This window comes from Athene cunicularia (assembly GCF_003259725.1).
Source record: "Athene cunicularia isolate RWA chromosome 1 unlocalized genomic scaffold, athCun1 chr1_part2, whole genome shotgun sequence".
NCBI classification, from domain to species: Eukaryota; Metazoa; Chordata; class Aves; order Strigiformes; family Strigidae; genus Athene; species Athene cunicularia.
This window is the reverse complement of record NW_020799092.1, coordinates 68,405,004-68,418,010: the sequence shown is the minus strand read 5'-3', so window position 1 is coordinate 68,418,010 and position 13,007 is coordinate 68,405,004. Positions and strand designations below refer to the sequence as shown.

General features: G+C 37.5%; 2 protein-coding genes across 4 annotated transcripts in view; one reads left to right on the top strand and one right to left on the bottom strand.

Moving 5' to 3' along the window:
- Positions 1-12: 12 nt before the first annotated feature.
- RINT1 (RAD50 interactor 1) lies at positions 13-10,951 on the top strand. 3 transcript variants are annotated; one of them, XM_026841217.1, is made up of 15 exons: positions 13-265; positions 713-911; positions 1,279-1,469; positions 1,633-1,874; positions 2,045-2,218; positions 2,296-2,445; positions 3,586-3,742; positions 4,896-5,006; positions 5,223-5,448; positions 6,035-6,172; positions 6,886-7,085; positions 8,282-8,496; positions 9,129-9,309; positions 9,391-9,509; positions 10,715-10,951. In XM_026841217.1, the coding sequence occupies exons 3-15, from the start codon at positions 1,293-1,295 to the stop codon at positions 10,926-10,928; spliced, it is 2,304 nt and encodes a 767-aa protein (XP_026697018.1). In that variant the 5' UTR covers positions 13-265; positions 713-911; positions 1,279-1,292; the 3' UTR covers positions 10,929-10,951. The 3 variants fall into 3 exon arrangements, with proteins under 3 accessions (XP_026697018.1, XP_026697019.1, XP_026697016.1); XM_026841218.1 differs by having other exon boundaries at positions 697-911; positions 1,287-1,469; XM_026841215.1 differs by having other exon boundaries at positions 697-911.
- A 704-nt stretch (positions 10,952-11,655) lies between these two features.
- Positions 11,656-13,007, bottom strand: part of EFCAB10 (EF-hand calcium binding domain 10) — a 5,323-nt gene continuing 3,971 nt past the window's right edge. The window contains exons 2-4 of the mRNA XM_026868006.1: positions 12,753-12,953; positions 12,450-12,534; positions 11,656-11,944 (exon numbers count right to left, since the gene is read on the bottom strand). Of these exons, the coding sequence (XP_026723807.1) occupies positions 11,908-11,944; positions 12,450-12,534; positions 12,753-12,953 (323 nt within the window). The 3' untranslated portion in view covers positions 11,656-11,907. The remainder of the gene's footprint in view (positions 11,945-12,449; positions 12,535-12,752; positions 12,954-13,007) is intronic.

Below are 13,007 nucleotides of genomic sequence, written 5' to 3'. Positions count from 1 at the left end.
GGGAGCCGAGGGCCTGTCAGCGGCTGCCCCGGGCCCTGTCCCAGCCGCTGCCCCTCCGGCGGTGAGAGCCCTGGGCTCCGCGGGTCCGTGCGGGCTCCGCTGCCCGTCACCCTGAGCTCCGCCGGCTGCGCCTGCTGGCGGGGAAAGGGGCTGCTTGGTCGCCCGGCCTGGGCCGTGGGCGGCGGGGGGGGCGCCTGGCTTGAGCCTCCCCGGGGCCCGCAGAGCCTTCTGACGCGCCGTGGCACGGCCTGGCCCTCTGGCGAAGGTGGGTGCGGAGCTGCGGGCTTGAGCGGGGAGAAGGTTGGAGGATGCTCCTCAGCGTTCTGTTCCTATCTCCTCCTATACCCTGATCCTTTCCTCTAGTAAGAAAAGAGCACCGCTTGATTAGTAGTCTTCTGCGGTATTATTTGTTTGCATTGTTTTTACTGCTCTGTATTCACTTCCTTAGCAAGACACTTGGTCTCCTAGTTTGTTTTTCCTGATACTCTCTATTGCTTCTCCAACTTTGGGTCGCTAGTTGCATCATTTTCTCACTCTTTTATTTTGACTGTTTAATAAGGTTTTCACTTAGTTAAAGTTTGCAACAGATAAAGCACAAGTGTATAATTTTAAACACTGTTTTGAACGTGATATTAAAACGTTGAGAATTGAACTAGACAAACAGTCGTCGTCGTTGTCTTTTTTGTTTCACTGTAGATAATCATCCTCTCAGTGTCGTTTGGTTTTCTCTGGATGTTGACAAATGTGTGGATCAGCAAGTGCCTCTTCTGTTAAACTGTGTAGGTTTTCTTACAAATATTTCAGTGGTGCTTTTACCTTACAAATCATTGCAAGACCAAAGTGGATACTTTGCTAGTAATACATCACTCATCAATTGATATCTCTGGAAACATCCTAAACTGTACGAAAAGGTAAAGTGGAACACTGTTATCTTCCTTTTTATTTTACAAAATTATTTTCTAGTATTTTTCATCAAGTTTTCTATGTTACGTAGGTAGAAGCTACTTATATAATAAGCTATTTTTAATAAAATTCAGAGTTTTGGAAAAGGAATAAATTAACAGGCATATTTGTCTTCAGTAATTAATGTATAATAAATCACCAGTTGAATGTGCAAGCAAGGTTTTATCGTATCTCAGCTGAGATCTATGCCAGCAAATCGTCTCATTTAAAGCAGTGTATTTATTGAATGTTTTATTTAAGTTTCCATTTAAATTGAATGCTCAGCTTTTCACGGAGTTTCGTCTTAGTGGTGACTAATTAAAATTGTCTAATCAGTATTGCAGAGAATCATGGCAGCTGTTGCTGTTAGGAAGAAAGAAGTCATTAGAGATCTAGATCATTGTGATATCCCATACTATGTTTCTGAATTTGTGGAAAGAGAAGTGGGAAATGACTATGATTCTCTGAGGAAGCTGGACAACCTTATTGATAAGCTGACTGCAAATAAGAAGCAGTTAGAAGAACAGGTAAACATCTTTTATTTTGTTGTTCTTTTTTTCCTCTGAATATGCTGTATGATTGATTAAGGATGTTTAATGGAATTAAAGCAATGTAATAATATCCCAAATGGTACTACTCTACATAGTACAATGGGTTTATGTCAGACTTAATACTTGTCTGTGAATGTAGGTACTTACAGTTTCATCAGAAGTCCCTAAAAGAATTCAGAATGCCTTGAAGAATGCAGAAGATTCTAAAAAGTCTCTGAATCGGCTTTTAGAGGAAGAAACTATTCTGTCTGATTCAATCAGTACCCACTTGTTGAAAGCTCAGCCATGGATGGAGGATCTCGACGTACTCATTAGTCAAGTAGAAGAGATTGAACGACACCTGGCCTATCTTAAATGGATTTCACGAATAGAAGAGTTAAGGTAGAATTTCTGAGTATCACATATGTCTTCTGAGACTGGTAACTTAGTTTGTCCCATCATTAAAATATTTTAGAATTGAGAAAGTTTAGTCTTCATTTTTTGATATAGAAATGATTCTTTTCTGTTATCTTTAATGAATCTTTGATCCTGGCTTTTCTTGTATTTTATAGTGATAGCATTCAGCAGTATCTGATGACTAACAATGTTCCAGAGGCAGCCAGTACTCTAGCATTCATGGCAGAACTGGATATTAAACTTCAGGAGTCATCTTGTACTCATCTTCTTGCTTTTGTGAGATCCACTGTTAAATTCTGGCATAAAATTCTTAAAGACAAATTGTCAAGGTAAGGGATGTACCAGCACTCCCTCATTTTTGCGTTGTACTGTAGGTTTGTGTTAAAGTGCTTGTTTTGCCCTGCAGTGACTTTGAAGAGGTACTAACCCAGCTCCGCTGGCCATTTGTGGGGCCACCACAGTCTCAGGCATTTGGCCTTGCTGCACCAGCCAGTGCTCCTGATGTATACAACAATTTGGAGATGTTGTTTTGTCAGCTTCTGAAATTGCAAACTTCGTATCCTTTTAAATGGTTGTGGTGTATTTCAGTAAGAATAATAAAATCAGAGATGCACATTCTCAGGGAGAAGTATTTAAAATTTTGTTCTCCCTAAAGACAGAAGATAACCTGAATTTATGTTAATTTGTATTAACATTAGAATGTATTTTTTTAGTTTAGAAAATGCCAGGTGCCAAAGTTGTCCTTTTTTGCAGTAGCAACAATTGAACTACAAGTCATCGTATCTAGTGATCTCATGGTAGCTGACAGCTCAGGGTTCCTGAGGATCAGAGCCTTACATACTTCAGCAAGATTGCCCATGTTAATAGAAAATGGTAATCTGTGTTTTAGTTGACACAGTTAATGCTTTTCCTTTCATAGCCTTAATCACTTCATAATATGTCCTATTCCAGAAAGAAAAGAGGGAAAGCTTGAAGATATGTGTCTCAGAAGGAGACTTCGTGAAAAGGGGAGGTCATGGAAGAATATTTATTGTGCAGCGATAGTAGTCTGCCTTTGAGGTTAATCAGAAGGCACTGCTGCTCATCCTGTTCTTTTCTTTTTGTTAATTAAATAAAACACAGCTAAAGTGCAACCAAGCAATTTTTCCTGGAGTGGTTGTGGCTGCTTTTGTTTGTTTGTTTTTAACATAAATCATGGAGTGGGAAGATACAAGGCCATTCTACACAGCCCTGAGTTGGTAACAGTTTTGGCCTGACAGACTGTGTCACTTAAATCAGTTACGTGAAAATGGGCAATCTTATATTGCATTTATTAATCTCATGAGTCCTTTATCCTCCTTTAACAAATATGAATACATCTGTCTCTTGGGCAGCCCCTGTGTTTGGTATTGATGATGGAGGTTTTCTGTGTTTGTTTTTTTTTTTTTTAATTATATGAGTTTCCTAAATCAAGCCAACAAGTGATTTGTATTGTCATTGAACAAATAACCCTTAGTAGCCTGAGTTGTTTTAAATATTATATAAACTGAAGTATTTTGAGTATCCTTCATATTTGAGGAATTGTCTAGATTGTGTAATACTGCCTTTGGCCAATGAGGTAGAACTAAGAAATGTTCATTTTTGTAAACCCATTCCCTTGAAATGATGATGTTGGGAGAATTCAACACTTAAATGTGTCCTTAACTGTCAAACTTAGAGATGAACTGTTAACCAAACCTAAACAATTGCCAGAGAAGTACTCCTTACCCCCTTCGCCACCCATTATTCTTCCGATACAGATCATGCTGAATCCTCTTCAGAAAAGATTCAAGTATCATTTCACTGGAAATAAGCAAACCAATGTCTTAAACAAGGTATGGGAGAAAGCAGTTTTATTTTTTAAAAAAATTTAATTATTTTTTCCCCCTTTTTTCTTTAAATTTGTATAGCTTTAACACTTTCCTTTCTGAAACTAAGATTATTCACAACTGTGCAGTTCTTGTGCCTGCTTACGTGTGTACAGGCATGAAGATAGTGCTTGGGGGCCTTTTAGATGCACAAACATTTTCTCTGGGCCTGATGATATTTCTCTCTTGCCCCGATCCTTTAGAAAGTGTTACTACAATCTCTGACTGACTCCCATCATTTCAGAAGTTTTGATTCATTTTCTCTGTTGTGTTGCGAAGGGTTTTGCACTGTTTTTATTGCTTGAGCTCAAAGGCTGTACAAAGCTGTGGCTTTATTTTTTGGCATTGTGTGTTGCTACCTTGTGTAACTGAAAATGCTGGAATTCTGCTCTTAAAATGTGATTAGTCTAACTGTTACATAATTAGTTTTCTGGCTTAAATTTTTTAATTGACATACAACAAGAGTTTTTAGCAGTTGGAAACTGACTCACTTTTTGTACAAGTTATCTTAAAAGATTTTTATCTGAGAATTGTCATTGGAACATGTTTCAATACGTTGATGCTGCTGTAATGCATCGAGCAGAGTTTCACTGCTGGTTTGTAACAGCTGCAGCCTGTATTTTTAAGTGTGGAAACTGAAAGAGCTTAAAGGCATTAAAATGTGAAATAAGAAAGTTATAGATTTCCCCCTTCCAAAGAGAAGGTGGGGTTGAGGTTGGGTGCAATAACAGTAAGAACAGAGCTACTGGGAAGAGTTTTCTTAGGAGTGCATCCTTTTTGCTGTACCAAGAAATAAAGACCACACAGAAGAACAGGAGGAAGTAGGTAAAGCAGAAAAGAGGATCTCATGAGTGAGAAAGCAGTAGAGCAGTGGGAGATAAAAAATTGAGCTTTTGCTTATGAAGAAACAGAATAATTGGTGCATTTAAGACAATTCAAATCAAGAAATACTTCTCTGCTGCTTTGATGAAAATCAAAGCTAAGTAAAACACAGTGCAAGACTGATTAAGAGGAGGCAGAAAAGAGATGGATATTTTTTAGAAGTTGGTCTTAAAACAGTTGCACTTGAATAAATGTTGTTTGGATGCATTTAGTATTTTATTTTCTTTTTTTCAATAAGCCTGAGTGGTATTTAACACAAGTACTTATGTGGATTGGAAATCATTCAAAGTTCCTCGATGACAAAATCCAACCAATACTGGACAAGGCAGGATCTTCAGTGAATGCTGGGGTAAGCACTTTCATGGTGTTATTTTTATATATATATATATATATATATGAATATGTAAGTCAACCTCTGATAGATATTCTTGCAAGCCCAGTTCCACTGATTTCACTAAGTGTGTGGTCAGACTTAACTCAGTCTAGTAGCAATTTGTTATGTGCATGTTTGCACCTGTTAATACTTCCTATCTCTGACATTTTATTCACTTTTTTCTTTTAAAAGCTTGAATTCTCTCGTGCTCTAGTAATGTTGATTTTGGAGAAGCTGGCTGCTGATATTCCATGCATGTTGTATGACGACACACTGTTTTGTCACCTTGTGGATGAGGTACTTCTGTTTGAGAGAGAGTTGTACAGCGTTCACGGTTATCTCAGCACATTTCCCAGTTGCATGCATATTCTGTCAGAAGAATCCTGCTTCCAAAGGTGGCTAACAGTGGAAAAAAAATGTAAGACTTCCATTGGATTTTGTTGGCCTTTATATTGCACATTCAGAAACTGTATATAGTTACAGGAATAGACTTCTCAAATAGGATATGTCACTTGGATGGGGCTACTATGTAAGACATACCTATTTTTATACTCTGATTATTTTGACTAAACATTGTTTAGACTGGAATAGTGCTTCTGTAGTTTGTAGGACTCTTGCCTCTAAGCTGTATGGAATCCAGTAGCCTTATTTTTAGATAATTGTTATATTTATGTGTGTGCAGACAAGGATGGGCTTTAAATTGAAATAGGGGAAGGGTATTAACTTTTGAGAAATGAAGGGAAAATATATTGGAAAGGAGCAAGACAATTATTAAAAAAACAAAACTCCCAATCAACTCTTGACATAGTTGTTAACAGCATTGCAAATGCAGATACATTGAAGCTGGTTTTCTATGAAGTCGTTAGTACTTTTTATAACCTGAAAATGTAAAATTTAACCTAGAAGAGGTAAGGCTTTTATATTTATGTATTTTAGAGGGGGCTTTGTAGCGTTTTTTTTTTTAATTAAAAACTTAAACAATTTACGAGTTGCGTGCATCTCAGTTGCTCTTCAGAAAATGGACTCTATGCTTTCATCAGAGGCTGCGTGGATATCGCAATACAAAGATATCACTGACGTAGATGAAATGAAAGTCCCAGACTGCGCTGAAACTTTTATGACTCTACTGTTAGTTATAACAGGTAATTATTAATCTATAGGCATTGTTCTTGTTTGTAACGAATAGTAAAAAAAGTTCAGCTAATGGATTTATTTAATATCCATTGTCAGCAGTGGTCACTAGATAAGGTTGCAAAGTTGTGATGTTTACAATGTAATAAAAGCTTTCCTGTTTTTTATTTTGGGCACTAATCTTAAGCTAGCGACATGTTTACAAAATAATTAAAACCCCACATTTGTTATTTGGCATATTAAAACTCATTCATACTTGAGAGAATATAATTTGTTACAATGCAGTAATAAAACCATCCTACTATTCCTTTTAAACCTGTGTCAATTTAGACGCTAATAAAGTAACATTGCTTTCTTTGAACAGAAATAAGAGCAAGTAAGTTTTCAGGAGACTCTTAATTGCATATTCAATGGCTTTATCTTGCTCTGTCTGAGTATGCTTTAGGGGCCACATTGGTTGGTGTGGTATAATCACATATTGCTTCAAGTATTAGAATACAAAATGCTAGCAGAATCGGGAGGGGCAAGAATGTTGTTTTGTTCTGTGTTTAGCTTTTGCAGTGAGTAGTTCCCTGAAATCGTTGAAATATGTCAAATGTCTTAAACACTATATGATGTTCTCATAGGTGTAAGGTGGTATAGTAAGATGACTGTAATGTTTCTTTTTGAAAAGCTTTTATTTGGTGTTGGCAAACCTAAAAACATATTATTAATGTCTTTCCAGATAGGTATAAGAATCTTCCAACAGCTTCCAGAAAACTGCAGTTCCTGGGCCTACAGAAGGAGTTAGTTGATGATTTCAGAATTCGATTAACTCAAGTAATGAAGGAAGAGACTAGAGCTTCTTTAGGCTTCCGATACTGTGCAATCCTTAATGCTGTTAACTATATAGCAACAGTGTTGGCAGACTGGGCTGACAATGTAGTAAGTAATTATAAAAAAAAAAAAAAAGGGGGGGGAGACTTTGGATAACAAACTTTTTCAGCACTGTTTTAAGTTTCTTCCGAATAATTAATTATTGAAAAAAGAGATTGAAATGTAAATTTAAATTTCATAAAAAATGTATAAATAAGGACAGATTATTGTTTGAGATCTAAGCTGTATTAATTACAACGTTCTAGGGAAATGCAAAGAGAGCCTGGGGGAAGGAATAATGTGAACAGACAAAAAAGTAGTCCATTTACATGCTTTGTATTGTAAAAAGCTAGTCAGTTAATTTCGGAGATCTCTGAGCCAGTATTGACAGCATTGATGTTGAAGTGCATGCAGTAGCCTGAGCATAATGCTTGAACTACTCCTATAGCAGGTCAGCTTAAACGGACTCAGCATGGGTGTCTGCGTTGCAGCTTGGTTTAGGTGTTGCTCAGAAAAGCCACTCGCTGATAACTGGGAATTAATGATTTTGCTGTGTAATAGCCTGGTGGCAGCATGGCTGTTGCATAGCATTTCAGCTTTTCTGTGATTATTGGCACAAAAGGTCAAAAAAGCTATTACTTGTAAAGTGTGTAAAAAGAGGTATTGTGTGCAAGGTGGGCAGCCTCCAAATCCTTTTTGTCTTTGTAGGAAACTGTGTCTCTAGCAGAGGATAATCTTGGCTTGATAGGACAGCAGCCTTCATGTTGTATTGCTGTGTCTGCTGAAGCATCTTGATCAGCTTAAAAGCAAAACCCAATAAGTTGTTACCACTATGTCACATTAAATTTGCTTCATTTTCTTGAAGTTGTTAGCCCAGAAAATTTATGATTTAATGAACGATTATTTCTAAAACAACTTACAATTAAAGATTCTAGTTTACTTTTGCAAATCCTAAAAAGGACAAAACCAGGGGTTTATTTGAGTTTTCTGCTGTCAGTCTTAAAATATCTTTTTGGTATTTCTCCAGATCTGTTCCCCTTAGCTCTCTACTTTCATATCTGAAACCCATATCAGTTCCACCACTGTGTTTTGTTTTTCAGGGCCACAGGGAACCATAAGAAAGTGATTTTAAAATCTTAAAATTTTAAGTTTATAAATTGGTCAGGAGAGTGTTTTCTACAACTGTGCCTGTTTAAAGTATGAATGAAAAGTTCAAATGGTAAGATTATTTTTTGTGGTTTTCCTATCTGGTTTTGTTTCTCTAGTTCTTCTTGCAGCTGCAGCAGGCTGAGCTGGAAGTTCGTGCAGAAAGTAATGCTGTCAGTAAACTACAGCTAGGGCAGCTGGCTTCGATGGAGAGTTCTGTCTTTGATGAAATGATTAACCTCCTGGAACGCTTGAAACATGATATGCTCACTCGTCAAGTAGATCATGTCTTCAGAGAGGTCAAAGATGCTGCAAAGCTGTATAAAAAAGAGAGGTGATTCTATCTGTTCACTCTCTTCCCATATTACAATATTATTTCCTAATAAAAATATTGAGGTAAATAAAGGAAGGAATAGCTAATAGGCAAAATTATTTTCCTGAATAGGAATGGCACAGGGCAGTAAGCTTTGGAAAATTCTCTTAACACTTACCTCAAGACTATTTTAATTAATATTTTCTAAAGTAGTTCCACAGTTAGTGGACACATTACCTTAAAAACCTTAGGGAGAATTCTGGATTACTCTAGTTTGGACAAGAATTATTTTCTTCATAGTAGTATTAAAGAGTTAATATGAAATGGCCTCTGATGACTGTTCTGTCTTCACAGGCTCATAGGGCTGCTTGAATGTTTGCTCCTGTGTAGAACAGTTCTGAGGTATTTAAAAAAAGGAATATGATGATTTTCTAGATTCAGAGATTTGTAACTAAAGCATGACTTAATACTGAATGAAATCTAAAAACAGCATTAGACTGATTACTTTTAGATTTGAAATTGGAAAGGAGAACTCTCTCTGAACGATTGTAAATGGGTAAGATTTTTTTTTTTTTTAAAGGATAATTTTAACTTCAGTTGTTGTAATGTGAATAACTTCATTACAATGACTTCAGTGCGATCGTTTCTTTCAGGTGGTTGTCTTTACCATCTCAAGCAGAGCAAGCAGTGATGTCCTTATCGAGCACAGCTTGCCCAATGTTGTTGACCCTACGAGACCGCTTGCTACAACTAGAACAGCAGCTCTGTCACTCACTGTTCAAAATTTTCTGGCAAATGCTTGCAGAGAAAGTGGATATATACATCTATCAGGAAGTAGGTATCGGCAAAATGCGACCCATGCAATAGGTGCTAGTGACTGGCCTAAACAGCAGATGTACCTCTCTGTGTTTGTAGATAATTATGGCAAATCATTTCAATGAAGGAGGAGCAGCACAACTCCAGTTTGACATGAGTAGAAATCTGTTCCCTTTATTTTCGCACTACTGCAAGAGGCCAGAAAACTACTTCAAGCAGTAAGTAGGCAAACTTCTGGTCTGTTGGTATTTCAGAAGTGAATGTCCAGATGAATATATGTTTTTTTTTTTATGTATCACCAAGATTTTTTTCAGTTAGTTTTGAATCACGCTTAAAATATGTGGATCATTTATGCTTCTGGTGTCTACAACTAGGAAAGTTTTGATTCTGCAGCCTATGCTCAGATAGCAATGGACTGTGGCATGTGTCCTGGAGTATTTTGTGCAGTCAGGATATCTAAGTAAATTAACTTATGGAAGGAATGTAAGTAGCACAGGCTTTTGAAACCAGGGCCAAATAAAGTACTCAAAGATACAGTTGAAACACAGTAAACTTTCTTTATAGAAGGAGGACTGAACTCTGTTCCTGCTTAGAATTGCCTTGCATAGTGGTCCAGTTGCTTTCATTGATGAGAAGAAACTACCCTCTTTGTGATCAGTCTTTTAAATAGTCCACAGTCTTCTAGAGTCCAGCGCTAAACTCCTATGCTAATTGGGGCAGAAATCTTAATATTTTCAAATTAATATGGAGCATGGCATTCAGTCTTGAACACTTGAAGACAAATATATGCTGGCATTTTTAAATTGGAATATTCATTCTCAGATTTAAGGGGGGGTTTTTTGAGCATATCACATTCATAAAGGTATTGATACATCTGTATTATTCCCAGCATAAGAGGACACACAGGAACCATTTAAAAAAAGCCTAATGGGGACACAGCTATCTATTGTATTTAGACTAGAAACAATGTGACAAAGACAGGGTATCTGTTTGTTCCCTAATGATATTAATTAGGAAAAATGTTCAGGTTCTATCAACTGTGTGTTAAATTGTGCTCTTAAAATATACTGAAGAAGTTCCTAATTATCTTACGGGCAAACGTAGCTAGGGAAAGCTAGGCTGATTAAATGGTGAATTCTATTCTTTATTTTTAATACTAGTGAAAAAACTTAAGAAGCAAAAGTTATGCTGAGTGCTGGGAGGCAAAATATTGATGATTATGAAATACACATACATAATGGAAAAGGCTTAGACAGTAAGAACAAGTATACTGTTTGCCTTGATCTAAACACCACTTTTCAGTTCAATGCTCCTAATCATTTTCAGAAGTCTGTGGATTTTTTTTGGTTACACTTAACTTTGTGCACACAGTGATTATCTCATGGGTCCTTCTCATCTTAATCCATGTAATTTTTCCCTCTAGCATAAAAGAAGCTTGTATTATCTTGAACCTGAATATTGGCTCTGCCTTGCTGCTGAAGGATGTACTACAGTCAGCTTCAGAAAATGAAACATTAAAACCAAACCAGCCATCTGCAACAGCGGCACTAAATGAACTTGGAGTTTATAAATTAGCTCAAAAGGATGTTGAGATTCTTCTCAATTTGAGAGCTAGTTGGCCAAATACAGGAAAATAAAAGACTTCTTCAGAAATGGTTAATAACTTGGTCTAACTTATTTTAAACAAAAGCAAAGCAAGTATGTTGTAATACAGTTGGTTATTTTTTCAATACTGTATGCTGAATGACTTGTTTAATCTAATCTTCTGCCTTGTTCTATACAGTTTTTCAAAAAAATTCAAAATGCTACCTTTCTAAGGGCACAGATCTTATTTTCCTTAGTGCCCTTGCCATTGCCTTTAGAAGCTTAAACTGCCTTCATCTTTTAATGGATATGTCTGCCTGGTCAGGGTTGTGTGCTGTAACATCTTTCTAAGGAATACAGAGTATTTATAGTGTAAACAACTCTTCCCTGTGACCTGGTCCACCTTCACTTAAATGTGCATGTTTTACAAATCCTAGGTAATGGATGTTCTTTATTAAAATATGTGCAAACAGGACACTGAAGGAATGAGTATGTCACTTTGTTTTCTTTATTCATACTAATTCAAATTTTTTTTCTTTTCTGTACCAAAGTATCTCCTAGGTTTTTTTTAAGTTTCTCAAAAATTGCAGAAGTGCTACCTTTCTTTAACTGTGGACATTGGGCATAACTTGCTAAAAAAAAAAAAAAAAAAAAAGGCAAAACACTGCACAAGCCCCAAAAACAACTTATGAAACAGCTCAGCTCCTAAAATTAATGATGGTAATGAGCCAGCAGGTACCAACCCCCTACCGTAAGCTACAAACTCAAGGAGGAAACTTCAAAACATTATTTTAGTTGTGTAAATAAGATTTCTTTTTTTTTTTTTTTTAAACCATCTACTTGCATTAAGAAAATCAATTATCAAAAAATACCCTTCTAGGGCCTGTTAAGTGTGAACAAGTTCTTTGTCGTTTGTCCTTTTCAGCTGATTGCTTAGAGGGGGAGGGAATGAGTATTGGCCATCCACAGCTGACAAACCAGATCTGGAGCAAGATGCCTATTTCTAATATATGTAGCAGACCACTGCTCAAGCTAATACCCAGCCCAGCTCTCCAGCATCCTCTTCTTCCTAAAACAGAAAGAAAAAAAAAAAAGAATTCTAGTTAGATAACAATGAGGATAATTATTTCCTGTTCCCTTTTGGTGACTGCAAAAGCTACTAAAAAATTGCCTCTAGAACCATACCTTGACCATGAGAACTTATTATAACTCTGAGGTTGTTTCCTCTACAGCTGTGCAAAGAAGAGAACACTTTCATAATTCTAGATCAGTATTTGAACCCCTGAGCTCCCTGTTGAGGGTCTGTCTGACCTGAGGAGTGGGTAATCTGAGAGGGCTGCTTTGAGAACCACAGAATGGAGATGGTGGAGGTAAAGGTGAGTTTGGTTTGGGTCACAGCAAGCCAAACACAGTCGGGCAATAACAGACCGTTTTAGGTCTTGCAATGCAAAGTAAGTTGGGTTAAAGCAGCAAGTCCTTTAATTATGTATTTTTGTAAATAAATAAAAAGAATCAGTAAAGTATCTCCTGTGCATACTCCTGCACCTAAAAAAACCCCTTTCACTTAAACTTACACTCCTTCCTTGAATACATCCAGTGTGATATTCACATCATCTCCAAACTGCAGATCTTCAGTGCTCAGTCCCAAAGTTTTAAGAGCTAAAAGGAAAGATAATTTCCTATGGAAGTCTTTGAGAGGTTAATTTAACACCTTAAAGTGGACTAGAGAGAATAAAAGGTAAACATACATCACTTTAAAATATGTAAAGTTCCAGACGTGTGGCTACTTTTAAAGTTTTTAAAGTACAAGTTTTTAGTAATTCCGTGCAAACCAACGCAACCGTGTGAGCACGACCGGCTCTCCAGGTGAGACGCACCTTCCCGGTACTGCGCTGGCGTTACGCGGCCCTGGCCCACCACGTCCAGCAAGCGGAACATGGCGGCCAGGTTGGCCTCGTCCATGAGGTGCGGGTACTGCCCCTCGGCTCGGGGTCCAGCCTTCACCCTTTCCAGCGCCTGGATCAGGAACTCGCGTGGTCTTTCTGCAAGGAATTCACATTGCCCGCAGACGCAGGGCCCTCAGCTGGAGACCGCGGGCCGCCCAGTCCCGCGGGCCGCCCAGTCTCTCCCGC

Coding starts and splice junctions, on each gene's coding strand:
- RINT1 (XM_026841217.1), top strand. CDS start 1,293: ATGGCAGCTGTTGCTGTTAGGAAGAAAGAAGTCATTAGAGATCTAGAT. Junction 3,743..4,895: donor AAACCAATGTCTTAAACAAG/GTATGGGAGAAA, acceptor TTTTTCAATAAG/CCTGAGTGGTATTTAACACA. Junction 7,086..8,281: donor CAGACTGGGCTGACAATGTA/GTAAGTAATTAT, acceptor TTGTTTCTCTAG/TTCTTCTTGCAGCTGCAGCA.